The 27828-nt window shown below is 58.9% G+C and overlaps 1 protein-coding gene across 1 annotated transcript; it reads left to right on the forward strand.

Annotated features, from left to right (window-relative positions):
* Positions 1-1278: 1278 nt before the first annotated feature.
* Positions 1279-26163, forward strand: PLLP (plasmolipin). The gene is made up of 4 exons (XM_055145800.1): positions 1279-1491; positions 21363-21536; positions 23959-24081; positions 25376-26163. Exons 1-4 carry the CDS (start codon positions 1357-1359, stop codon positions 25490-25492), a joined length of 549 nt encoding a protein of 182 aa, XP_055001775.1. The 5' UTR covers positions 1279-1356; the 3' UTR covers positions 25493-26163.
* The last annotated feature ends 1665 nt before the right edge of the window (positions 26164-27828 follow it).

Below are 27828 nucleotides of genomic sequence, written 5' to 3' on the forward strand. Positions count from 1 at the left end.
TGGTCTTCTCGGCACGGGAGTTGATCCCCGCCACCCGATTTCTCGGGGAGCCACGGACTCAGGTTGGAGCGAGGACTTGCTCTGCAGGAAAGGAAAGTCAGGCCCAGGCCTTACCCAGGGCTCTATGGGTTCTTGTCTTGCCTCCCAGAAAGGAATTTCAGGAGTAGACTAGCAGGGAAGTGAAACAGATTTTATTAAGAGGTTTTCAGCAAGGGGGAGGAGGGAGAAAAAGTCAGAGTCATGCGCTCAGAGAGAGAACCCGCGCTTCCTCAAGGGCAGTCTCTGCACACATCCCAGCACCAGACAGGGAAGTTCACATCTCCAGAGACACATCTCCCTGTGTACCCAGATGCGGGTGCCACTTGTGCGTGGGTACCCCATGTGCTTGCCCAAGTGGGCTCGGGCAGCATATGTGCCCTTCCTTTGTTCAAGGTGGTTTTTTTCTGGCCACTCCCTACTGGGGCTTTCTAGCTAGATAAGAGTCTGTCGATAGTGTTGTTGCTATTGTTGCTAATGGGAAGAGTTAGAAGTGGTCTTTGAGCTTCTTTTCCTGACCTTTGCTCCTGCTAGACCTTTTCTGGGAGGGTGGGTCCAGCTTTCTCTGGTCTGGGCTAGCTGAGGGTTAATGGATTAAAGGAAGGAATTGAGGGTTCTCCAGTAATATCCTTGAGGAGGCTTTTTCTGTAGGGAGGGGTCCAGTCTCCTCAGGGCCTGCTGTTGGGGAAGGTCTCATCAGCTGTTGCTTTCTGTGGCCACAAAGTGGGTCAGGTTTAGGACTAGGTTTAGGACTTTATTACTTCCCAGAAATTTCATTGCCATGATGTGTGTGTGGGGGGAAGGGGGGCTGTGGGGGGAGGGGGTTTCCTAGTCTACCTACCTGCCTACATCAGCGGCACAGGTGAAGGGATGGGTATTGGAACATTCTATGACTAAAACCCAACCATGAACAACTTTGTAACCGTGTAACACATAAACAAATAAGTACATTCCAACTCAGTATGTTTGGAAGGACAAGCCTATCCCCTAGGGCTAGGCGGGTGGCCCCCACTCCAGTACTCCTACTCCTGGGTTCACCCTTTGCTCCTGGGACCTTGTCCCTCTGCTCTGACTGTGTCTCGGGACGCCCGCGGCTCCTGGGACCGTGTCCCGGGGGTGCAGGAGCCGCAGCGCGCGCGCGCAGCAGAGAGCCGGGGTGGTCGGCTCGGCTCGGGATCCACGCCCCGCGCTCCTGGGCGCTGCCGGGGGGCGCAGGGTTAACGGGGCGGGGCCGGAGGGCGGGGCCGGGGCTGCGGCCGCACCTGGCGGCTCCCGGGCCCCGGGGAGCGGCCCCACCGCGGCGGAGCGAGCGGCGGCGCCATGGCCGAGTTCCCGTCCAAAGTGAGCACGCGAACCAGCAGCCCGGCGCAGGGCGTCGGCGCCTCGGTGTGGGCGCTGCGCCCCGACCTGGCCTTCCTGCGCTCCAGCCTCGGGGTGCTCATGCTGCTGCAGCTGGTGAGCGAGCGGGGGCGCGCCCGGAGCGCCAGGGGGCCGCTCCCTCCCCACCCCTCTCTCCCTGCGCGCCCCCAAGCCCGGAGCGCCAGGGGACTGCTCCCTCCCTACCCCTCTCTCCCTGTGCACCCCCAAACCCGGAGCGCGAGGGGGCTGCTCTCCCCACCCCTCTCTCCCAGCGCGTCCCCAAGTCCGGAGCGCCAGGGGCTGCTCTCTCCACGGCCCCTCTCTCCCAGCGTGTCCCCAAGTCCGGAGCGCCAGGGGCTGCTCTCTCCACGGCCCCTCTCTCCCAGCGTGTCCCCAAGCCCGGAGCGCCAGGGGGCCGCTCTCCCCACACCCCTCTCTCCCTGCGCGCCCCCAAGCCCGGAGCGCCAGGGGGCCGCCCTTCACAACCCTCTCCCTGCGCGCCCCCAAGCCCGGAGCGCCAGGAGGCCGCTCTCCCCACACCCCTCTCTCCCTGCGCGCCCCCAAGCCTAGGACCCCGCGTGGCCCCCACGAGCGCGCACAGTGCTCCCCGTGCTCAGAGTGGCCCTCGCGCCGATGCCCATCACGCCCCCCGCGCCGTGTGGGGGCTTCAGAAACCATCCCCTGTCCGGGTCACTGCGCACCCCTCGGTCGTTCGCGCCATCTCTTCGCCGGGACAGTGACCCCAGCCCTGCAGGGACCCCCCCCGCCCCAGCCTGAGCGGGAGTCCACTCCCGGCCGGCGGCAGCCCTGCGGGCCGCTCGCACACCCTCGTCGCACCTGCCCGGTCCGCGCCAGCGCGTCCACACGGCGCGGCCCTCCGGACCCCGTCGCGGGAGCCGGGCACGTCCAGCTTCCACTGGCTTCCGGGCCGGGTTGCAGCCGGTTTGGCTGGACGTGCCGGACCCAGACCGGGCGCCGGCGCTGAGGGCAGGGAATCGGGGAGGGGGCGTCTGGGTCCACCGCACGCACCTGCTCCCTCCACACTCAGGTTTCAGTCCTGGGGGCCGAGCTTTCATAGCCCCCTCTCGTAACTGGAGCTGGGGGAGCTGGGCCGGAGGGTCCGGGAGGGTCCGGCCTCCTGCCGCGGACAAGGATGAGGATGGGATTGAGGTGGGCCTGCGCGGCCGCCCTGCGTGTCCGGCGCTTCCTGCCGTAGTCCTGGGGGTGGGAGGGCAGCCCTGAGTGGACGGAGGATGGGGTGGTCAGAGCAAACTTCCCAGCTGTCCCCTACACCTGCCGCCTCCTCCCTCTGGCTTGAGGCTTCCACCCCACCCTGCAAGACCCCTGCAGAGGTTATTTAAAGTAAGCTTCACTGTCTCCAACTCTGGAGAGAGAATGTGGGAAATGGCAGGAAATCTCCTCTGGAACGTATCTCGCTCCCGGAGTCAGCTTTGGGACTGAGGCCTGGCGGGGAGGTGGGGAGGGGGTCCTGTGTCCCCCCAGCCTTGACTCTGTACGTGGACGGCTGAGCCATGGCACAGTGGGGAGGGCTGCCGGCCTTGCCTGTGGCCGACCCAGGTTCCATCCCGGACCTAAATTTGTGGGTGGGAAGAGCTGGGTGTGCCGAGCTCTCCTGGGGCTCCAAGGGGGTCCAAGAGAGCACTTGTGAGTTCCCGGGGGCTCTGGGAGATGGCTCTGGGCCAGGGAGCTCCCTGAGATGAGGCGGGCTGGAGGCGGGGTGGGGTGGTGCAGTGGTTGGCAGCAGGCGCCCAGCCTTGAGGGTGGGGTGATGGCAGGGCAGCTAGGGCCAGAGAGCAGACAGGTGGCGGGTGAGGCTGTAGTTGTTTCTGGGGTGACCTGTTGCTAGAAGCCTTGGGGTCCTCTGAGAAATGGTGACCCGGAGGCAGCCTTGAGAAGTGCTGGGGTGGGGGGGGGGGCAGCCCAGGGAGGACTGGAGTGCTGTGGGGAATAACTCGGGTTATTCTTTTTGTTTGTTTGTTACCCGCCCCCTCTTTTAATTGAATCGCTGTGAGATACAGTCACAAAGCTTTCATGATTGAGTTGCAGTCATGCCATGATGGAACTCCCATCCCTCCGCCAGTGCGCATTCTCCACCACCAATGTCCCCAGCATCCCTCCCGTCACCCCACCCGGCCCCGCCTCCTACTGCTGTGGCAGGCACCTTCCCTCTTACTCGATCTCTACTTTCAGGCATTATGATTGGCTATACAGATCCTCAGAGATGTTACTGGTGCCCGCTCAAACAAATCGATGAGCAATGGGATGACAGTGACAGTGATACAGATCCTCAGAGCCATTATTTTTGGTCCTTTCTCAGCTTTCCGCACACATCTCCCATCTAACTCGAGTTATTCTTGGACCCCCTGTGCCTCTTTTTTTTTTTTTTTTTTTTTTTGCTTTTTGGGTCACACCCAGCGATGCACAGGGGTTACTCCTGGCTCTGCACTCAGGAATCACCCTTGGCGATGCTCAGGGGACCATATGGGATGCTGGGAATCGAACCCGGGTCGGCCACGTGCAAGGCAAACGCCCTACCTGCTGTGCTATTCCTCTAGCCCTCCCCCCCCCCCCCCGTGCCTCTTTACAGGGCAGTTCTGGAAAGAACCTTTCGCAGGGTTTCCAGTTCTCACATTGATGGTTTTAATTCTGGGTGGTTTTTTTTTTTTTTTTTTTGGTCTTGTCTTTGGGACCACACAAATAGGTCCCTGTTTGGCATTTGAACACGGAGATTGGGGCTGAGGGCAGGAGAGGCCCTGGGGTTAGAGTCTGCTCTGTCTCAGTCAGCTCTAGGAGGCTGTGTTTCTGATTTGGTGGTCCCAGGGGGGCACAGGGGCCCGGTCCTAGCACAGATGTGGATTCTGGGGGTCCAGATGGAAGGTCGGACTTGCCTTGTGGGAGCATGTTTTCTGGGCTCCGACGACTGGGAGTGGGGTGGCCTTTCTGTGGCCCCAGTGTTTTCTGGGGGCCCTGAGCAGACGGGCACTGCCTTCACGCGTCCACTTTGTTGGAGAAGCTTCTCCCTGAGAGGGGCACCGATGCAGGGAGAGACATGCAGGGAGAGACGAGTCTTGCTTCCAGCCCCCACCCCCCACATCTTCTGGGAGGCAGCCCCTGTGCTCTGACCTTCAGAGTCCCTCCTGGCATCCCTCCACACACAGCGCCCCCTCTCGCCGTCGAGGTTTGGAGGTTCGTTCTCTGACCAAGTTCTCAGCCGACTTCTCTGGGTGGGGGAGTCCTCAGCAGCTTTGGATGGGGCGAGGGGGGTTGGGCCACACCTGACTTTTCTTTCTTTTTTTTGTATTTTTTATTTTGTTTTGTTTTTGGGGTCACACCTGGCGATGCACAGGGTTTACTCCTGCCTCTGCAGCCAGGAATTACCCCTGGTGATTCTCAGGGACCATATAGGATGCTGGGAATCGAACCCAACCCAGGTTGGCCACCTGCAAGGCAAATGCACCCCCTGCTGTGCTATCGCTCCGCCCATACCTGACTTTTCCAGCCTGAGCTCTTTTGCTGCTGGGAGACACACCAGCAGTGCTCAGGGCTGACTCCCGCCTCTGCACTCAAGGACCACCCCAGCGGGTTGGGAGGGCAGTCAGGGAAGATTGAACCCTGCCAGCCTCATGCAGGGCGGGACCTTTCCCGCTGTGCTAGCTCTCCAGCCCTGGCCCTGCTCTTGATTGCCATGCCCCGGGGGGTCTGGAGAACATGATGGGGTCCCGGGCCTCCAGGTAGGTTCCACAGGAGCTTGCGGTCTGCACGGGAGGTGCCCAGAGCTGAGCTTTGGGTGAGGGCGGAGGAGTGTCAGGCCACACTGACCGTGCTCTGGTTCTACTCTTTGCTCTGCACCCCCGGCTCCCTCCCAGCAGTGACCGGGGGGACCGTGTGGTGCTGAGGGTACGACTATGGTTGGCTCCACGTGTGCTGTAGCCCCTGTGCTGTGCCTCCACCCCCCCGAAGATGAGCATGGGGTGGGGTGGCCTAAGGGGAGGTTGCTTGGCGGAGGCAGCAGATGGGAAGAGGAAAGTTAATTCTTTCTCACGTTTGGGGATGTTGTCAAGATATTGGGGGGAGGGGTGCGGCGGGAGGAGAGAGGCCTGGCCCATGCGACGTGTTTCCTGCAGAACCAGCCAGGGGTGTGTGGTGGGGATCACAGGCTCAGCACTCGCCTCTGTTTCTCCGCCCCTGAAGGCTGAGACGCAGAGTCCCACCAGACATTCCCTCACGTGCTTTCCACGTGCGTCAGAAGTGCTTGGTCAGAATGGGACTTCAGGGTGTGTGAGCAAGGGACTTCCTGCTGCCAGGGCGAGCGAGTGGGTGCCACCTGCAGAGGCAGGGAAGGAATGTCAGATGAGATCTGGGAAGCTGCTCAGAGACTGTGCGTCCCTGCCGAGATGCGCACAGAGCGGGCGGGGCTGGGACTGGCGCCAGGACCTAAGGGGACCGAGCAGAAGGCACGTGCGTGACACCCTAATTGATTTCGTTTTCTCCTTTTTTTTTTATTTTGAACACTTCCAAAACATTTCATGTTCACGTATCATACATTGAATCACATTATTTTTGTTTTAACTAGATCACGTACAAATTATCCTTGAGATACCATTTGCCATTAACATTAAGAAGCGTGACCAGACATTTTTTAGTAAAGGACTTTTTCTTACTCAGTTCAAGAAGGTGCAGACAAGATTCTGTTCAGTAAAATTCGTGACTTATAAATGCTCACATTCAATACATTCAATGTTTAGGTTTAAATGGCCTAAACCTAATCAGAAGAATTTTTTCTTTTTTTCTTTTTTGGGTCACACCCGGCAATGCACAGGGGTTACTCCTGGCTCTGCACTCAGGAATTACTCCTGGTGGTGCTCAGGGGACCATATGGGATGCTGGGAATCGAACTCAGGTTGGCCGCATGCAAGGCAAATGCCCTACCCGCTGTTCTATCACTCCAGCCCCAGAAGAATTTTTTTCAAGCTATTTTCACTTTTTTTTTTCCTTTTTTGGGTCACACCCAATGATGCTCAGGGGTTACTCCTGGCTCTGCACTCAGGAATTACTCCTGGCGGTCCTTGAGGGACCATATGGGATGCCTGAGATTGAACCCAGGTTGTCCGCATGCAAGGCAAACACCCTACCCACTGTACTATTGCTCTAGCCCCTAATTTTATTCTTAAAAAAATTGATTTAATTTTATTCTTAAATTTCTTAATAATGTATTTGCTTTTAAAAGAATCTTATGGATGTATTAGCTTTTTAAAAATCTTACGAATGTGTTTGCCACAACACCTGGCAGGCTTCAGGGCTTACTCCTGGGCTCTGCGCTCAGGGATCACTCCTGGCAGTGCTCAGGGGATGATATGGGGTGCCGGGGATCAAACCTGGGCTGGGTGTATGCGAGCAAGGCAGGTGTCCTGTGGGCTGTACCATCACTCTGGCCCCTTTAGTCTATGTTTAAAATAAAATGTTTTCATGGGGGGGGGGGTGCAAACCTGGCAATGTGGCCTTACTCTTTGCTCTGTGCTCAGGGATCAGTCCCAGGGAATTCTGGGTATTGGGGATCAAATTGCATGTCAGCTGTATGCCAGGCCAGTGCCTAGCCCCACAGTCCTCCTCTCTCTCTCTCTCTCTCTCTCTCTCTCTCTCTCTCTCCTCCAGCCTTGAAAATTGTCATTGTTGGCATCGGCGTTGGTGGTGGTCATGTGTGGGGTGTGTGTAGAGGGAGGGGGCAGCGTCCAGGACCTCTTGCAAGTTTAAGATCTTATTTGGGCTGGTTGTGGGGAAGCCGACTCATCTGGCCAGGTGGGGCCGGGGGAAACGGCCCCAGAGCCAACTCCCCCTGCAGGCCAATAGCCATGAGGAGGCTGGGGGGGGGAACGAGGGGGGGAGCAGAGGCTGGGAATGCCACTGGGTTTGCCGCCAGCACTGAGACTTGGGGGTTCAGTCTCCCTGCTCCGACCTTCCTGGTCCAGCCAGTCCATTGCCCTCCCACTGCCCCTTCAGGGTGCGTGTTTGGGGTTAACGCGTAGTTACGCAGCGAACACAGACACGATCTCCTTAAAACACGGAAGCCCAGTGCAGACACGGCTCGGGTTATTCTGGGACCATCCGTGCCGCTGGCAGAGGTGATTTGGTCACAGGGGTCCTGACGGGTCTTCTGTTCTCACAAGGATGCTTTCATTGTTTTTGTCTTGTTCGGGGCCACACCCGGAAGTGCTCAGGGCCTGTTCCTGGCCCTGTGCTTGGAGACCACTCCTGGCACCGCATGGTGGGGGGTGCTCGTTGCACTGTCTCTGCACCCAGGCCTCCTGCATGCAAAGGAGTGAGGACTTTGGTCCTCACTTTATCTTGCTCTTCATCAGATAAGAGCAAGCACCTTATCTGCTCTATACTAGCTCGCCAGCTCACTTTTTAATTTTTTTCAAGTCACACAAGGAGGTGCTGGGGGAGCTAGCCCTGCTCAAGTGCTCAGGAGTCTGGGGCCCTAGGAGTCAACCCAGCCCTTCAGACGTTCATCCTCAGTCCATGTACTTGCACATTGAGTGCGCCCTCCGGTCTGATGCTGTTACTATGCTGCACCCCGTGTCCAGTGTTCGAGAGGAGCCCTCCTCACGGCGCACGTGCTCCCCTCCCTCCTCCCTGCTAGACAATGCTGCCCCCTGTTTCTCTCCGGGGCACATCCCAGCGTGTCCCTGAGCCTGGCTCAGCCAGCTCTCTATCAATGAGTATATTTTATTTTATTTTTAAATTTTATTTTGTTTGTTTGTTTGTGGGCTACACCCGCACGGCAGAGCCTGGCAAGCTCCCCGTGGCATTTTGGATATGCCAAAAACAGTAACAACAAGTCTCACAATGGAGACGTTACTGGTGCCTGCTCGAGCAAATCGATGGACAACGGGACGACAGTGCTACAGGGGGCTACACCCAGCGATGCTCAGGCTGTTAACTCCTGGCTCTGCATTCAGGAATTATTTTCGATGGTGCTCGGGGGATTGTGTGGGATGCCGGGGGTTGAATCCAGGTGGGCCGTGTGCAAGGCACACACTCTCCCCGCTGTGCTATCGCCCCAACCCCTGAACATAATTTAAAGAAGTCGTTTTAGATTTCAGACTGAGGCAAAGTCATGGCGGACCATCCGGATGGTGCAGGATTGGGTGAAGTGCTGCCTCGCTGACCACCGCTGCCCTTGCCCGGCAGCCACCCCCAGGGGCTGGCATTCCAGGGGAGCCTGGCGTCCCTCCATGCATCTCCCCACCCTCACTCAGGCAGAGGGAGTGCTCCGTGCTGGCCGCGCGTCCGGGAGGTTCTGTGTCAGTGCGGGTCACACTGTGCACTTTGTTTCCGTCTCCTATCGACTCGACTTCTTTAATAGGTAATATATTCACAGCGCTCGCACTAGGGCAGCGAAGAACACAGCACCGTTTTCTCCCTGTGAGTTAGAGTGTGTACACATACATACATGTGGGTGTGCACTCGTGCACGCGCGCGCGCGCACACACACACACACACACACACACGTCCACTAGTGCCCGCTCATGGTAATTTGCCATGTACCATTTCCACTTTTTTCCTCCTTTTTTTGTTTTGTTTTTGCTTTGGGGCCACACCTGGCTGTGCTCAGGGCTTACTCCTGGCTCTCAACTCAGGGATCACTCCAGGGGAGCCTCAAGGGACCATATGGGGTGCCAGGGATCAAGTCCAGGTGGCCACGTGAGAGGCAAGCACCTTATGGCTCTATACTAGCTCTCCAGCCCCACTTTTTTTTTTGGCTTTTGGGTCACACCCGGTGATGCTCAGGGCTGACTCCTGGCTCTGCACTCAGTAATCACTCCTTGCGGTGCTCGGGGGACCATATGGGATGTTGGGAAAAATCGAACCTGGGTCAGCCACATGCAAGGTAAACGCCCTCCCCGCTGTACTATCGCTCCAGCCCCTCCAGCCCACTTTTTAATTTTTTCAAGTCACACAAGGTGGTGCTGGGGGAACTAGCCCTGCTCAAGGCTAGGGAATTGCTCCCAGCAGTGCTCAGGAGTCTGCGGGGTCCTAGGGATCAAACCCAGCTCTTTAGACATTGATCCTCAGTCCAACTTTGACTTTGAGAAGATCAGCACGAGTTAGAAGAGGTGACATCGTGAAATTTGCACTTAAGTGGATGGACATGGAGAGTATCATGCTCAGTGAAATGAGTCAAAAAGAGAGGGACAGACCTAGAAGGACTGCACTCACGTGTGGAATATAAAGTAACATACTCTGAGACGAACACCCAAGGAGAGTAGAGACAAGGGCCAAGAGGGTTGCTCCATGCTTTGGCAGCCTGTCTCACGTGGCGGGGAAAAGGCAGCTGGGATGGAGAAGGGACCACCAAGTCAGTGATGCCTGGAGGGATTGCTTGGGATGGGAGATGCGAGCTGATGGTAGACTAAGGACCAAACACGATGGCCTCTTAGTGTCTGTATTCTAAATCATAACACCCAAAAGTGGAAAGAGAGTAAGCGGGAAGGTGCCTGCCACAGAGGCAGGGGGTGGGATGGCATGGGGGTGGCGGGAGGGACATTGGGAACATTAGTGGTGGAAAATGTGTGCTGGTGGAGGGATGGGTGCTTGATCATTGTATGACTGAATCATAATCATGAAAGTTTATAACTGCATCTCACGGTGATCCGATAAAAAAAATAAACAACAAAAAAAGAAGATCAGCATGAGGGGCCCGAGCTGTATTTGCCAGGTGCACCCCGGGGCTTACAGCTGCACCCCACTCGCCAGTCAGGGGGGAGATGGCGCGGGCATAGGGTTCTGTGGCTTTGCTCTCGAGAGGGTGGTTGACTCTTGCCGCTGCCGTTCGAGCCCTGTGGGCTCCCCTGTCTGCTGGGATCCTTCCCCGTCAGTCATCAGTCCTGCTGTTGCTCTGGGGTGTCTCTGTGCCTGGTCTTAGCCGTGAATTTTCCCTGTCTCTTTGTTCTGTTTCTGGCCACGCCCAGCAGAGCTCCAGGCTTCCTTCTGGCTCTTCAGTTCGTGATCATTGCTCCTGGCATTGCTCGTGGGACTATATCAGGTGCCAGGGATGAAATGCCCTACCTACTCTACTCTCTCTCCGATCCCCTACTTGTATTTGTTTTTTTTTTTACTTAACTCTTGCCCCCGCACCTGGCTGTCTTCACCAGGGCCCCTCGGAGTAGGGCAGGTTGAGTTTCCCTCCCCGCCCTGAGCAGAGCCCCCACAGCCGAAGACCTCTGGAACCCAGCACAGCCATGCTCAGGGCCCCCCTCCACATGTTCAGACAAGCCTCACGCATGAAGGAACTGAAAGAGGAACCCAGGTGTGCAGGACCCGGGGCTGAGATCTCCAAGCCTGCTTGGAAGATCTGGCCTCTTCCGCCCAGATCCCCCATTTTCCAGTAGCTAGGCAGTCACAGCTAGAAACTGCCTCCCCCCTCCCCCCCCACCCCTTTTAATTCCATCAACGGCTAACATCAGAGCAACGGCTAACATCCAGAGACTATAAAACCAAACTCTCTTAAAGTCTAATTCTCCCCTTTGGAGAACCTGGCAAGCTATCAAGAGTTTCCTGCCCACATGGGAGATCCTGGCAAGCTCCCTATGGCATATTCATATGCCAAAACCAGTAACAATGATGGGGCTCATTCCCTGACCCTGAAAGAGCCTCCAATGTGGCACCTCTGGGAAAGATGAGTAAAGAGAGGCTTCTAAAATCTCAGGGTTAGGATGAATGGAGACGTTACTGAGACCGCTTGAGAAAATTGACAATCAACGGGATGATGATGATGATGATGATGATGATGATGATGACGACTTAACACTTGCTATTGACCACTTCTCCTCCTTCTCTTCTTCCTCCTCCTCCTCTTCCTCCTTCCTCCTCTTTCTCCTCTCCTTTCCTCCATTTATTATTTTGGGCAATAAGTAGTCACTCCTGATGGTGCTCAGGGGACAACAGGTGGTGCCAGGATCAAACTGGGATTGGTCCCACGCAAGGCAGACAGGCCCCTTAGCTCCTCAACTAATCTCTCAGGTCCTTTTTTAAAAAATCTTTTGCCATACAGACAAATGTGTTATCGAATTCTTATTTCCTTTATTGATTTTCAATTTTATTTGATTTTGGTGCTACACCAGCAGTATTCAGAGCTTATTCCTGGTTCTTCACTCCGCCATCACTCCTGACGGCCCATCCCATGTGGGATGCCAGCAACCAAACCTGTGTCAGCTGCTTGTGGGGCAAGTGTCCTCTCCCCTGTGTGCTATTGCTCTGGTTCTCCCATTTCCTTTATTTTCCTTCTTCTTTCTGGCTTTTAGGCTTCTCACTACTTTACTTTTAATAGGAAGTCTGGGAGGTGCCTGTCTAGGCATCTGTAGAAAATTGAAATATTTTTGTTGTACTTAAGTTTTCTTTGTGTGTATGTGTGTGCTGGGGGGTTGGAGAGAAAACTCAGGGGGCCCAGCGACTGCTCCCGGTGATACTCACTGCTCAGTGCTCATGCCCAGTTGTGCATTGTTGTCCAGGAGGTGATGGTAATGCTGAAATCCCATTTGTCTGTGGGGACAGAACTCAGGCTTCTATGCACGCAGAGCCTGCACCTCTCAGCCCGAGCTCTCTCAGCTTATTACACTGAATTTTCCAGCTAGTGGCGGTTGGGGTTAGAGCTAGGTAACAGGTTTTCCACACTTGGGTAATGTTTTTCCTTTTTGGGTCACACCCGGCTATGCACAGGGGTTCCTCCTGGCTCTGCACTCAGGAATTACTCCTGGCGGTGCTCAGGGGACCATATGGGATGCTGGGAATTGAACCCAGGTCGGCCGCATGCAAGGCAAACGCCCTACCCGCTGTGCTATCACTGTAGCCCCATTTGGGTAATTTTTATTTTCTTCTGTGCACAGGGAGGGGATGGAACCCAGGGCATCATACAGGGGAAGCATGTGCCCCTTCATTGAGCTGTGAGTATACACACACACACACACACACACACACACACACACACACATACACACACACACATTTGTCTTGGGGCCATACCTGACTGTTCAGGTCTTACTCCTGCTCTTTGCTCAGGAATCACTTCTGGTGGGCTTGAGGGACCATCTAAGGTGCTGGGAATTGAGTCCAGGTCCGTCTTGTGTGAGGAGGCACCACGCCTTACCTTCACCATGCTTTTGGTAATTAGAAATAATTACTTTTTAAGGGCTGGGGAGATGGCTCAAAGGGCTGCTCTTGCTTTGCATGTGGGAGCCCCAGGTTCTGTCCCTGAGTACCATGCCCGGAGTAGCCTCTGGGCACTGCTGGATACTGCCCCCCCCCCCAATTAAAATTTTTCCTCATTTCTTTTCTTCAAATATTTGGGCCACATCCACTGATTCTCAAGATTACTCCCAGCTCTACACTCAGGAATTACTCCTGGTACCTATATTGCCAGGAATCAAACCTGCGTCAGCCATGTGCAGGGCAAATACCCTACTCGCTACGCTATTGCTTGGGTCCCCCTTGTGTTTAAAAATCTTCATTAAGGTCCTGTGATTTACAGTACCGTAATTTACACCTCCCTCCGACACCACATCCATCAAACTGAGTTTCTGTTTTATGATTAAACTTCCTTGTGTGATACGACAGCTGTGAGGACAGGTTAATCAATCACAGATGGGTGTGACAGCAGACGGCGTGTTTAGTGAGAAGGGACCAGCTTCCCGCGGAGGGAGGCGGTACTGCAGGCCTGCGTGCGGCCGTGGACGGAGGCAGACGCTGGGGAGGCGGCAGCATCCCAGGGCAAAGCTGGTCTCACAGATCATTTCTTCGAGAGAACTAAACACAGGCTCCACGCGGACACACCTCTGTGAAGTGTGTGTGTGTGTGTGTGTGTGTGTGTGTGTGTGTGTGTGTGTGTGTGTGTAGGTGTAGACTGCCTCTGGAGAGCTATGTCAGAAGCCATGCTTGGTCGCCACTGGAGAAAACACTGGGTATCAGGGGAGGAGAGAGGCGGGGCTAAAAACACCGTTTTATTACCTATCGTGTCATCAATCTTACACACTTCAAAATGTGCCAAGAGCTTCCCTGTCAAATCAGTGGAAATGTGGAGCTGAAAAAGAGCCAAGGTGGCTCCCTGGTGGGCCTGTCCCCGGCGGTGAAGGCGGCACCTTCGAACATCGCGGGCCGAGAGACGGGAAGGCCCTTCGCCAGATCACGTGGCACCAAGGCTGCTGGGCCACGGGTTCCTGAGACAGAGGTTCCGCCCGGCCGGCCCCCGGTCAGTGGGTCGGTGAGCTGTGTGCCACTCGGCGGTAGCCCTGGCTTGGGTGAGCTGCCTCTGCAGCTAAGAGCAGACTTCCTCCTGGTTTGTGGGAGGAGGATGGTCCCACCCATGGCGAGGCCCATCTGGATAAAGATTGTGGAGCTGGACACAGTGGACAGTTGATGGTCTGGGGCACCTCCCAGTGCTTTCCTAGCCCCCAGAGGTATTGGGAACCCGAGTGGTTTTTCTTTGTCTTTTTTTTTTTCCACTTTTTGGGTCACACCCGGCAGTGCTCAGGGGTTACTCCTGGCTCTGCACTCAGGAATTACTCCTGGTGGTGCTTGGGGTACCATTATGGGATGCTGGGAATTGAACCTGGGTTGGCCGCATGTGAGGCAAACTCCCTACCCGCTGTGCTATCGCTCCAGCCCTTTCTTTGTCTTTCTTGATTGGTTTGGAGGCCCTACCCGGCGAAGCCCAGGGGTTACTCCTGGCTCTGTGCTCAGGGATCACTCCTGGTAGCATGAGGAGGGACCATATCCCTGTATGGCTGGGGTTCAAACCCGGTCGGCCACGTGCAAGGCAAGCACTCTATTTGCTGTACTATCCCTCTAGCCTTTGTTTGTTTGTTTGTTTTTAGTTTTTGCTTTTTCGGTCACACCCGGTGCTGCACAGGGGTTACTCCTGGCTCTGTACTCAGGAATTACTTCTGGCGGTGCTCAGGGGACCATATGGGATGCTGGGAATCGAACTGGGTCGGCCGCGTGCAAGGCAAACGCCCTACCCGCTGTGCTATTGCTCCAGTCCCTCCCTAGCCTTTGAGTGGGTTTTGTTTTGGGTCCGTAACAGCCATGCTCAGTGCTTACCCCGGGCTCCACACTCAGCGACCACTACTGGCAGTGCTCGGGGATCAAACCCTGGTCGGCCCTGGGTAAAGTGGGTTCCCAACCCCCCCTCTCCCCCAGCTACCGCTCCTGCCCTGGAGTGGTTTTTCCTGATAGCGCTGTGAACTCTGGGCCCTCGGTGGCCCTTTGCCACCAGTCGGTGTCCCTCCTGTTTGCTCCCGGGGAGAGGCCTGGGTGTTCCTGGGTGGCACAGGGAGTCGGGCAGGGAGGCAAAGGCCAAAAGGCAGGCCGGGGTCAACACTGGTGCTGCTGCAAACAAGCCCTCTGGGACATTCCAGCTGCAGTGGGGGGGCTGGGGTAGGTGGCCCACCTACCTACCCGCTCAGGGGCTGGCGGGAAGGTCACCGGGCTGTCCTGCAAGTGAAGATAGGGCAGGCTTGCTCAAGGTCAAAGGAGGGTGTCAGGTGGGTGTGGCCTCCTGTGGCCTCCAGACCTTGGCTTCCTCATCTGTGAAATGGCCCCAGCCTTGGCTGAGAGAGGCAGGAAGGCCTGGGAAGGGGCCAGAGCACTAGGACAGCACGTAGGGCGCTTGCCTTGCACGTGGCTGACTCGGGTTCTATCCCCGGCACTCCGTAAGGTCCTGAGCCCCGCCAGGAGTGGTTTCTGAGCACCGATGGGTGTGACCCCAAACCCAAACCAAACAAGCAAAAAAAAAAAAAAAAGGCTCTGAGAGAAGCACATTGGCAGGGGCCTGGTGGTGCCAGCGAGGACCTGGGATGGAGCAGGGCCTTCCGGGGAGAGCCCAGTGCCGCCGGCAGGGCCTTGGTCCTATGGGGAGCCCTGGGCTGGCCAGCAGCACCCCCAAGGCAAGGTCCAAATCTCCAGAGCCTTTTTGAGAAGGAGCCCCAGGATTTCTCCCAGCACTAGGGAAGCCCTTGCGGGAGTGTGTGTGTGCATGTGCGTGTGCACGTGCATGTACGTGTTCACATGCTTGTGTGTACATACATGTGTGTGCACATGTGCATGCATGTACATGCATGTGCAGGTAGATGTGTGCATGTGTTCATGCATGTGTGTATCTGTCTCCCAGCCCGTGACCTGTCCCCGGAGCCTGTCCATGCAGAGAGACTAACCCTGAGTGAGGCCGTGAAGCAGTGCTGGTGGGCAGGGGGACGGGGGGGAGGGGGGCGTCCTGGCCAGGTGGCCCAGTGGGCTGGAGTTGCGGCTTTGCCTGCAGGACGTCTGGGCTCCGTCCCCGGCACCACCCAGCTACCAAGCACCTGCAGGACTGAGCCCTGGGCCAGCCCCTGAGCACACTGCATGTGGGCACCCCCCCAAAAAAAAAATTAAAGATCTCAGCTCTGGGGTCCGGGGATGTGGTAGAACACGCGACCCCAGGTGGGAGGCCCTGGCTGTTACGTCGGCCCCCGGCATCACCAGAAGTGGCCTCGCGGTGACGGGGGACTCAGAACTGAGGCTGGAGGAACAGGTACCGCCCTCAGAGCCGCCCTGGGCCCCCCACAGCGGCTCCCGGCTCCAGGGGTGGCGATGTCTGGCGCCCGCAGCCCTGGAGTTTGGGGCTTGGTGACAGCACACGGCTTCCAGAGAGGGGAGTGTGCCCGCTGTCTCCTCCTGGGGGGACGGGGCGCGGGGTGGGCGCCCCAGCACTGTGGAGACGGGGATTCCAAGGAGCACCCCCCCCCCCCCCGCCACCCAAGCAGGGAGGGGTGGCGTGTGGCGGGCTGTGAGCAGCCCACGGCCGGGGCCGCTGTCCCCTGCGCCTTTGTCCCCTGGGGCACAATGGGAGCTTTTTGTCCCCATAAAGTCCCTTTCACGGCGGGAGAAGGGCCAGGGTGTGTCTGGAGGCTGGGCCTGGCCAGGCCGAGGGCTGAGTGTCCTTAGCTGCCCAGATGTGTCCCTTTGGGGGGGGGGCGGGCCGGGGAGGACCTCGTGGTCCCCCTGGGCCTGTGTCCTGGTCAGGGCAGGGAGGACATGCCGGCAGGCCCCCTGCCCCCCGCCGAATTCTGAAACCCTGGGTTTCCTCACTTTCCTGTTCTTGCTTGGTTTGGGGGCCACATGTGGGGGCGCTCAGGGCTCCGGACTTGGGGGACCCCATGAGGGTTGAGGTTAAACCTGAGTCCACCGTGTGCAAAGCGAGCGCCCTCGCCACTGTGCTGTCACTCAGCGTCCAAATGCTCAGGATTCTTGTGCCTCTGGAAAATAACGTAGAGCTCAGATGCCCCCAGGCCTGCATTCCCAGCCCCCTCAAAATACCAGCCGCCGCCGTCGGGTCGGCCCCGCACACCCGCCGCCTCGGTGATCTGCCCGAGGAGACGTGCCAGAGAGGCGAGGGGTGCGCCCGAGGTCATGTCCCAGGAATGGGGGAGGGGCCAGAGGATTGGGGGGACCCTCCTCAGGGGCCAAGGAGTTAGCCTAGGGGCTGGGGGCGCACCGCGTGCCTCCCAGGCCCCGGGAGGCCCCCGCATGGAGCAGCGTGCAGGAGGTCTTGAAGGCGAGCTGCATCTCCCTCCTCCCCGCCGCGGGGCCGGGAGCTGAGGGTAAGGAGCACAGGGCAGTGCCCAGGGCCCCTCGGAGGGCAGGAGGTGAGGCCGTGTGCCTGGGGCCCCGCTGAATTGTGGAGGTGCTCTCAGACCTCCCAGCTGACTGGTCTGAAAGAAGGGCTCGGCCCTTATCTGCCAGCCCCCAGCCGGCTCTGCCGCCCCTTATCAGCCAGGCTGCCCCGCCCCGGGCACTCGTGGCAGAGACGGCGCAGAGAAGGGCGCCGGGAGCAGGCACCCGGCAGCGTGGGCACCCGGCAGCGTGGGCACACAGCGGCGTGGGCACCCGGCAGCATGGGCACCCAGTGGCATGGGCACCCGGCAGCGTGGGCACCCGGTAGCGTTGGCACCTGTCAGCGTGGGCACCCGGCAGCGTGGGCACCTGGTAGCATGGGCACCCGGTAGCGTGGGCACCCGGCAGCGTGGGCACCCGGTAGCGTGGGCACCCAGTAGCGTGGGCACCGAGTGCAAAGGCCGTGGTGGACACTGCTCTGCTGACCTGGCCTGAGCGTCACTTCCTGCGGTCTCAGCGTATGGCACGCAGGAGGCCAAGGGCCCGGCCCCGACACCACGGGGGCCCCGAGGTATCTGCAGGCACATCTGGAAGATGAGAGACTGGCACTGAGAGCTTCCGGTGCTTGCTCAGAGTCACACAGCTGGGGCGATGAGGGAGACTCTAAGTCTCGTCCATCGGCACTGCCCAGCCTCCTCTGTCGGTCAGATGGAGACCTCCTCCAGGGGTGCAGTATCCCCTCCCCCGCAGGCAGCCAGGGACTGTATATTCCTTCCTGGGTTGTCCTGGAGACACCACCCCCCAGCCCACGGATGTCCGCTTCTGGAAGCTTGAAGCCCCTGAGGCGGGTATGTGTCAAGGGCTGGGGGTGCGCGGGGGGGCTCCATCTGGGAGGATGGGTTCCTTTTTGGGGAGTGGGCTCAGTCCACAGCAGTGCTCAGGGCTCAGCCCTGGCTCGGAGCTCAGGGACGACTCCTGGCGGGGCTCAGGAGACCATATGGGTGCTGGGGATGGAACCAGGGCGGGGCAAGGCAAGCGCCCGCCGGCTGTCCTGAGGCTCCCTGCCTCCAGGGGCCCTGGGAAGCCCACCCTCGTGCTCCTCTGCTCCTCTGTCCTCAGGGCTCTCTGTCCAGGCATGTCCCTAGGCAGGATCACCCTCTGGGCCGGGCCCCGGTCAAGGAATGCCGCTTCGCCTGGTACCCAGTGCCCCTCTCTCCCTCAACCCCCTGACCCCTGCTAAGATTTGGGGGTAGGGGCTGGAGCGATAGCACAGCGGGTGGGGCATTTGCCTTGCACACGGCCAACCCGGGTTCGATTCCCAGCATCCCATATGGTCCCCTGAGCACCACCAGGAGTGATTCCTGAGTGCAAAGCCAGGAGGAACCCCTGAGCATTGCCGGGTGTGACCCAAAAAAAGCTAAATAAATAAATCACTGTATCACTGTCATCCCGTTGTTCATCGATTTGCTCGAGCGGTGCCAGTAATGTCTCCGTTGGTCCCTGTCACGTGCTAGTGTAGCCCGGTGGCATATTGGGGGCTCTTTTAGGGTCAGGGGAATGAGGACCGTCGTTACTGGTTTTGGCAGATCAAGTACGCCACGGGTAGCTTGCCTGGCAAATAAATAGATAAATAAATCACTGTCACTGTCATCCCGTTGCTCATCGATTTGTTCGAGCAGGCACCAGTAACGTCTCTCGAATGTGAGACTTATTTGTTACTGTTTTTGGCACATCCAATACGCCATGGGGAGCTTTCCAGTGCGTGCGTGGTACTCTTGGTAGCTTGTGGGGCTCTCGAGAGGGACAGAGGAATCGAACATGGGTCAGCCATGTGAAAGGCGAACGCCATACAGCTGTGCTATCGCTCCAGCCCAAATAAATAAATAAATAAATAAATAAATAGAATTTTTAAAGACGACTCGGAGGTATGGTGGATATTTACAGAGTACCATGGGGACAAGGACTTGAGGGCTTGGAGGTCAAGGTGCCCCCCACACCACCCTTGTCTTGGTCTCCTAAAATCGCCAGTGGCACCTGCTCTCCTCTGTCTCCTCTGTCCCCCTTCCTGCTGGATGCCCCGTCCACCTGCCTGCAGGGGGTGTGGGCCGGGGCTGTCCGCAGGAGCAGGGCGCGGCTGCGGGGGGCGGGGAGCAGCCCGGGGGGTGGGGGTGTGCCTGGGCTCAGCAGAAGTTTGGAGGCTCTCTCTTCAGGTCTCCCAGCTGACTCATCCCCGGTGGGCTGTGGCTCTTGTTGGACGAGGGCCAAGTCCCAGAGGCAGGAGGTGGCACAGAGGGGGCCTCCGCCCCCCAGCGCCCCCGCCACCCTGGCACCCGGGGCGCAGAGCTGACCCTTCCACACCAGACCATGGCCAAGTCCTCTGGCCTTTCCTGGGTGTGTGGGGAGGGGTGATAGGTCAGAGGTAGGGGTGCCCCTGGCCCTGCCACGACTGGGGATGGGGCCTGGCCTTAGCCTCTTTCTCCCACCCCCATGGTGGGGTCAGAAGATACTGGGGTGCCTGTCCTATGTCCTGGGACTGGACACTCCCTCCCGATTCTCGAGAAGGGCTCGAGAAGGGCTGGGGGGGAAGAACCAGTCCGTCTGGTTCAGAGGGAGGAACGGACCTTCCTTGTTCTGGGGCAGGACCGAGTCGGTGCCCTGGGCGCAGGGCCAGTGCCACGGAGCCAGAAGGAACAGGAGAAATTCCCGCCGCTTATCTGGGGCTGCATCTCCGGCCTCCGGTGCCTGGCCCAGCTGGACACCCACAGGGAGGGGCTGGGGGAGGGGCTGGGGGCCTGGGTGACCCCAGGTGGTCCCGGGGAGGACAGATGGCGGTGCCTGCCCCATCCTTTCCCAGGGGCAGCCTGGGCCGCCGTGAGCACCTTGGGGCTGGGACGACACACAGAAGTAAGCTCTGAGGGGTGCCGGGCTGTCGGGGAGACAAAGGGGGGACACCAGCCCCTCTACGGCCCAGCCTGGGGATAATGCCACAGTTGAGGGGTGTGCATCAGTGTCACCCAGCTGGTTTTTATTTGGGGGCCCTCAGGGGCCCTCTGGGCAGTACGCGGTCAGCTAGGCTGGTGGCCCAGCACTCAGGCTAGTGGACCTGAACTGCTCCGGCCTTTGATGGAATTTTGGTCCAAGACATGCCCCTCCCCCCCCAGCTGCTCCCCGACACACACAGATGGTCTCTCCTCAACGCCCAGCTCACCTGTCCTTCCTTGGGGTCACAGGGCAGGGATGCCCTTCAGGCCGCATCTGCGCCCCTCCCCCCACCTCCTGCTTCCTCTGAAGCGACTGTCCCCTTCAGAGCAGTGGCCGCCGTGGGCGGCTTCCTGTGTATTTAGGAAGGATGGTGGTGAAAGGGGTGGGGGTCCCTGTCCCACCTTCTCACCGGGCCACCAGCGGGCAGGGGGGTGGTGTCGGGGGGTGGATATGTTGGTTACTTCATCTGTGTGTGTGTGTGTGTATGTGTGTGTGTGTGTGTGTGTGTGTGTGTGTGTGTGTGTGTCATTGGCACCCTGGTGCTGGGGCTACTCCCGACTCAGTGCTCAGCAGGACAGTGTAGTATTTTTTTTTCCTTCTTCTTTTTGGGTCACACCCAGCAACGCTCAATGGTTATTCCTGTCTGCACTACTCAGGAATTACTCTGGCGGTGCTGGGGAGACTATATGGGATGCTGGGGATCGAACCCCGGTCGGCCGCATGCAAGGCAAATGCCCTACCCGCCCTACCCACCCTACCCACTCTACTCTCCCTCCGCCCCCAGTGCAGTATTTTGGAGTAAACTTGTCTCCGGCCCTTGGGAATATCGAGCGACCTCACTTCCTCTTTCAGAGGTTTTGTTTGTTTTTGTCTTTAGGGGTCATGTCCAGGGGTGCTCAGGGCCGACTCCTGGCTCTGGCTCAGGGATCGTTCCTGGCAGTGCTCAGGGGACCAGATGGGGCACTAGGGGCCAAACCCGGGTCCGCCACATTCAAGGCTCCCCGCTGTCCCATCTCTCTGGCCCCGTCTCTCAGGTCTCACCAAGGCTCTGGTGCTGCTTCTCCAGGGGCTGGGTGAGAGAGCCACTGATGTGCCCTGCAGGTGGCGGTGCATGGAGGTGGGGGGGGGGCACAGAAGAAGGTTCTGGAACTCAGACGGGGGGAGGAGACGTCATCCCTAAGGCCGGGAATTGGAGAATAACCGAGTGAGGGAGGGGCCACTTCCTGACTCCCGACTGTGCGAGCCTGGAATCCTGCAGAGGGCGCTGTGCAGGAGGGCGGGGGGGCTCCTGGGGTCACTCCCTGTGTCGCCCTCTCTAGGTGCTGGGGCTGCTGGTGTGGGCCCTGATCGCCGACACACCGTACCACTTGTACCCGGCCTATGGCTGGGTGATGTTCGTGGCCGTCTTCCTCTGGCTGGTGACAATCGTCGTCTTCTTCCTCTACCTGTTCCAGATGCACATGAAGTGGTACAGGGTGCCCTGGCCGCTGGTGGTGAGTGGGCCGTGGGGGGCGGGGCCGGGGGTGGGGAGCCAGGAGGCAGAGGGGACGGGGACGGGGTGGGCGTGGGGAGCTCCGTCTGCGCCCTGGCCACCTCTGTCCACTGTGTGGCCACGGCCCAGGTCCACAGCGCTGCGCGTCTGGCGCCTGGGGTCAGGCGGCGTCTCGGGGCCCACCCTGGCCCGTCTCTCAGGTCGGACACGCAGGGCTGCTGCCGGGCTTTTTCCTCTGACCCGGAAACCTGCAGCTGGGCCCGGGGCCTTGCGAGGCACATGACTCGGGCCGCCGGCTGGGCCGAGGCCGCATTGTGTGGGATTCAATGACTCCTTAAACGGAGGAAACGTGAGTCATCCCGGAGACAGACGGGGCTTGTTAGCAGGAGCCAGGGTGCTGGCGGCGGGCGGCGGGTGCTGGACGCGGAGGAGCCCGGGCGGGAGGGCTGGCCCAGCTTTGTGCTCGGGGTCCAGACTCACTCCCGGGAGGCTTGAAGGGAAATTGCTGGAGGTGGGGGCAGGGGGTCTTGGTGTCTCTTGGGCCCAGACGTGGGCTCCAGCCAGAGGTGGCGCTGGACAGAGGCTCCGGCCTGGCCTGATGGCAGGGCAGTGTCCCTTACATTCCTGCAGCTTTAATTTTGGAGGGGAGGGGGGACGAGATGCCCCCCAAGCAGTGCTTAAGGATTCTGGGGGTCACTCATGGTGACTCCCGGCCAGTCGGGCTGGGTGGTTCAAAGGGGACTCCCAGGGGCCGGTGGTGCCAGGATTGGACCCAGGACTTCGCAGCCTTGCGTGCTAAGGCCTTTGGGATTCTTGGGTTTTGCTTGGGGTCCCTGGGCTGGAGCCCAGCGTCCCACTCAAGCAAACGCTCTCCCTCAGAGCCGTGCCCCGGACCCTCCTTTTCACAGGGCGAAGGGGTTGGGTGCAGACTCTATCCAGCAGAAGCTGGGCAAGCATGGTCTGATTAGGTTTGGGGGGCTGAGGCTACAGTCCCCTGCGAGCCAGGCAAGGTACGTGACATGGGTCACTGGGGGCGGTGTCTGGAGAACACATCACTCGTTTGTCCTGGGAGCTGCCTCTGCTCAGCTCCAGCTGTGGTCACGCACATCTGGGCATCCCCACGGCAGAATCAGTGCGCGCTCTCCCTCTGTCTGTCTCTCCCCGGCACTCTCTCTCTCTGTCCGTCTCTCTCCCCATCACTCTCTCTCTCTCCCTGTCTCTCTACCCCCGTCTCTCTCTGTCTCTCTCCCCATCACTCTCTCTCTCCCTGTCTGTCTCTCTCTCCCCCATCTCTCTGTCTCTCCCTTTGTCTGTCTCTCCCCATCTCTCTCTCTGTCTCTCTCTCTCCCCATTTATCTCCCTGTCTGCCTCTCTCTCCCTGTCTCTCTCTCCTTCCATCTCTCTCCTTCTCTCTTTCCCCCATCTTTTTCCCCTCTCTCTCCCTCCTCCCCTGTCTCTCACTCTTCTCTTTCCCTCACTCTCTCCCTGTCTTTCCCTATCTCCCCCTCTCCCTCCCTCTCTTTTCCCCTCTCTCTCTTTGTTTCTCCCTCACTCTCTGTCTCTCCCTCTCCCTCACTCTCTCTGGTTTTGGGGGCCACACCTGGAGGTGCTCAGGGCTTACTCCTGGCAGTGCTCAGGGAACCAGCAATCAAATCTGGGTTGGCTGGTCACCCGGCAAGTGCTTTACCCAGTCTGTTCTCTCTAGCCCCCAGATTGGATTTTAAGAAAATAGTCAACACCTTCAACTTTGCACATGAAACCAAATTTTAGGGAGTCGGTCATTTAAGAAGAATTTGTGGATAAGACTGGACAGGTTGGGGCCGGAGTGATAGCACAGCGGGTAGGGCGTTTGCCTTGCATGTGGCCGACCCGGATTCGATCCCCGGCATCCCATATGGTCCCCTGAGCACAGCCAGGAGTAATTCCTGAGTGCATGAGCCAGGAGTAACCCCTGAGCATCGCTGGGTGTGACCCAAAAAGCAAAAAAAAAAAAAAAAAAAAAAAGACTGGACAGGTCTAAGGGTCACCGGGCAGTTTCTGCTGTCTCCTGGCCCCGAGGCATCAGACTCGGCCTCTGACATGGGCCTTGAGCCCTGTGTGTGTGGAGGGGGGAGGGTGGCCATGGACACCAAAGGGACATCACAGGGCACAGAGGCTTGAGGCCCGGGCCCAGCCCCGCCAGATCAAGCCAGTGACGGAGAGGGCCCTGGCTGGTGCTGCTGGTCTCATGGAGGTTGGCCCCGGAGCAAGTGGCTGTGGGCCGCCCCCTCTGCCCAGTGTCAGCCTCTGGTGCTCAGACGGTCCCGAGGCTGCCCATGGGAAGGGCAACCTCTCTGGCCCTCCCGGTGGCTGCGGCCGCCCCCCCCGCCCCCCGCCCCCGTGTCGGTGTGGAGTCACGACGCCTTTGCTCCCTGTCCCTGCAGCTGATGGTGTTCAATGTGGCGGCCACGGTTCTCTACGTCACGGCCTTCATCACCTGCTCTGCCGCCGTGGAGCTGACCGCCCTGAAGGGTTCCCGGCCCTACAACCAGCGCGCGGCTGCCTCCGTGAGTCTGGCTCTCCCTCGAGGCCGGTGGGCACTGTGGCTCCAGCAGTTGTGCAGTTACCCCTGGCTGGGGGTGGGGAGCCCGGGCAGCACCCTGTGGGGAGTAGGGCGCTCCGGGCAAGGCCCTGGTGCTGGGCAGTGCCTTGTCCCGGCTGATTGAGGGCCCCGGGTCTCCTTTGAGAATCTATCCGAGGCTTTCAGCCATCTCCCCACCCCTTCAAAAGAGCCGACGTCCAAACCTCTCGATTTCAACCGTTTGGGGGAATGTCTCTCATGAAGCCTCCTACATCTGGGCTCTGCCCGTGACCGGTGCGGTGACAGGTGTCCCCTCTGCCCACCACCCCTCGTGCGAGGCTTTCTCCTGTGATGGTATTTCAGACTTGATCCTGTGATGGCCCATAGGTGGCTTTGTACATCCAGGGAAACTGAGGCTGGGAGTTACAGGTGGGACTGAAGGGGGCCCTGGGGGTTTCCTTCCTGACGAGGATGGTTGGGAAATAGTAAACTCCGGGATAAAGAGGGAGGGTGTGTATGTGGGCACAGGTGCTCATGTAGGGCTCTGGATAGGTTCCAGAACATTCCTAGGGTGACTGTCTAGTGTTTCTATGACGCTGGAGATCAAACCCAAGGCCTCACGCCTGAAGAAGGTGCTCCACCACCGAGCTACGGTGGCTTTTGAATGTGCTCTTCTGCTTTGGGTGGGGTGGTGTCGGCCAGAGCATTTCCCAGGGGCCACTCGCAGGGGTTCTCGGCCCACCGGCCAGTAGTTTGGTGCATTGCCTGGGCTTCAGTGGGGTCCAGCAGGTCAGGCAGCAGGTGTTTCAAAGGTAAAGTGTGGGTGTGCCTAGGGCGGTCAGGAGGTGACCACACACACACACACACACACACACACACACACACACACACACACACACACACACACACACACACACACACACACACACACACACACGAACACGCGGTGCCTTTTCAGTTATTCCCCAGGAGGAGCCAACGTGGGCCCCCAGCAGAGTGGGTAAAGTGTGGGTGTGCCTAGGGCGGTCAGGAGGTGACCACACACACACACACACACACACACACGAACACGCGGTGCCTTTTCAGTTATTCCCCAGGAGGAGCCAACGTGGGCCCCCAGCAGAGTGGGCAACAGCGCGTGGCTAAGCGGCTGCCGGTTCCGGGGGTGATGCCGGGTGCGGCCCGAGGCTGGCTGGCCAGCGCCAGCGCCAGCTGCCCGGCCAACAGCCCTCTGCTGCCGCCCCCGAGACTCAAGGCGCCGCCTTCTCCTTCTCTTGCAGTTCTTCTCGTGCCTGGTGATGATTGCTTACGGCGTGAGTGCTTTCTTCAGCTTCCAGGCCTGGCGGGGAGTGGGCAGCAACGCGGCCACCAGTCAGATGGCTGGGGGCTATGCCTAGGCCCCCGGCCACGAGGCTTGCCTGGCTGAAGGCTGCACGGCGCCACGGCGGTGAGGGCTCGGTGCTCATCAGACTCGTTTGCCCCATCCCGAGAACCCGGGATCCCGCCTCCGGGCTGGCCCGTGACCGAGGGGCCAGCAGAGGCCAAGGCTGAGGGCTCCTCCCCGCCCTTCTGGTTCGGCAGACGGCGACAGGGGACATGGGGCTCTCGCCGTCTCTGCCTTGCCCTTAGAGGACGCCCTGTCCCCAGCCGGCCCGTCCTCTCACCAGCACTAACGCACTAACCAGGTCCCCCCCACCCTGCCCAAAGCCGCAGGCCCCCTGGAAGCCTAACAAGCAGCGTGTACTGACCAGAGTCTGTTCTGGGGGTCCCGAGAAGCCCCCCCCTGCCCGCTATGTGCCTGTCGGGGGCATCTGGAGGGGGGGGTGACTCCCGGGCACAGCCTTCCTCCCTGCCGTCTGAACGCTCCGGTGATGGCAGCTGGCGGGCGGCCCTGGCTGGGAAGGGCCCCCGGGGAAGGGCAGCCCCAGGGCCACCTGCTCCCCTGCTCTGCTGATTGGGCACCAGGGACACAGCGAACGAGGGCGGTGGCACCCGGCCTGGTGGGTGCCATATGCTCGGGGGTGACTTGGTCTGTTTTCTTAAATAAAAATAAACACGGAAGAACCTATTCGGAGAAGATGCTGAAGTTGTGATTGTAGATGCTAATAATCTGGGGGGGGGGCGGAGGGTGTTGCAGGCCACTTCCGCTTTCACCCTCCCTCCAAAGCCAGCCGCTAGCTGCTTCCAGTGAGAGGATGGCGCCTCCCTGCCAGCTCGGCCGGGGGAGGGCCGAGTCTTGCATTTGTCTTGGCGTGTGTACAGTCATACCCCCTCGGATCCTCAAGGGGAACCCACTTTAAAGGTTGCCTAGCTCTAGACAAATGAGGTCACTGTGTGGAGCTTAGCACTTCCCTCAAGTCACCTATCTTGAAGGTGTGAAGGTCAGAGGTCAGGGTTCAGGTTCACAAAGCAGTTAACTACGCCCACAGTACCAGAAGCCAAGGGCGTATCTAGGCATCTTTTAGGTTCCCCCCTCCAAAAAAAACAAAAAAACAAAAAACACAACCTAGAACAGAAAACTAGAAGTAACAGCCAGAGCTGAGCTCAGAGACAGACAGAGCAGTGTTTGCCTTTCATGCGTGAAGCCCTCGGTTGAATCTCCGGCAACAGAAAAAAACAATTCCAAACTCGAAATAATCCAAATGTCCCTACACTCAGGAGTGGAGGGACAGGAGTGGGAGAGTTTGCTTTGCCTGTGGTCTGACCCTCTGCCTCTGGGCCCTTGGGTGCCACACGCCCACCCCTGCCAGTTATGGTCATTCCTTGTCACCCGTAAGGGAGTTGAGGTGTTTTTGTTTTGGGGCCACAGCCGGCACTGCTCAGGACTTTCTCCTGGCTCTCAATAGTATCTACTGTACTACAGCTCCAGCCCCCTTTGTTGTTTTTGATGTTTAGGCCATGCCCGATGCTGCTTTTGCATGCACACCAGGCCTTTGAACCATCTTCCTGGTTCAAGATTTTTTTTTTTTTGCAGTGATGGTGTTGAATGTAGGGTCCCATACATGCAAGGCAAATGCTCTATGTCTGAGCCAGGAGTAAGCCCTAAAGTTAAGCTTTTAATTCTTTTTTCCCTTTGTTTTTGAGCCACACCTAATAGTGCCCTTGGCCTACTCCTGGCTCTGCACTTGGGGGATCACTCCCAGCAGGGCTTGGGGGCCCTCAGAGGGTGCCGGGGAGTCTTGCCCTGCCTGCTGTACTCTCTCCGGGCCCACTAAGAGTTTAGCTTTAAAGATCAACTCACTTTGGAACCCACCCGACAAGCCTTCCAGGGTCTCCCCACACCTGAAACTGTTTCTATGGAGAGGCCGAGCTGCTGAATCGGACATCGTCACCCTGGCTCAGGGTGGGCGGGAGCTGAGTGGACAGCGTCTCCCGTGGGGCGGCTGAGCACCGGGAGGATGGCCATCCCGCGCGGGGCAGAGCAGCAGGCTCCCTTCCCAGGCAGGCCTGACGCACTGAGGGTGGCACTGACGCCTTCGCCCTGGTGTGGAGGGAGAGATTTTTAGCCTGTTCTAAAAGGAACCAGGACGGGCCCGGAGTGAGAGCACAGCAGGTAAGGTCCTCACCTTGAGCCCAGCTGACCGGGCTCGACCCCCGGGGCCCCATTTGATTCCCATCCCCACCAGGAGTGACCCCGAGTGCAGAGGCAGGCGGAAGCCCCGAGCGCCGCGGGGTGTGGCCCCGGAAGGCCAGTCTCCTAGTGTCACGGCTTGCTCTTCCCTGGGTGGGGAAG

Source organism: Sorex araneus, chromosome 8, assembly GCF_027595985.1.
Source record: "Sorex araneus isolate mSorAra2 chromosome 8, mSorAra2.pri, whole genome shotgun sequence".
In the NCBI taxonomy this organism is placed as follows: Eukaryota; Metazoa; Chordata; class Mammalia; order Eulipotyphla; family Soricidae; genus Sorex; species Sorex araneus.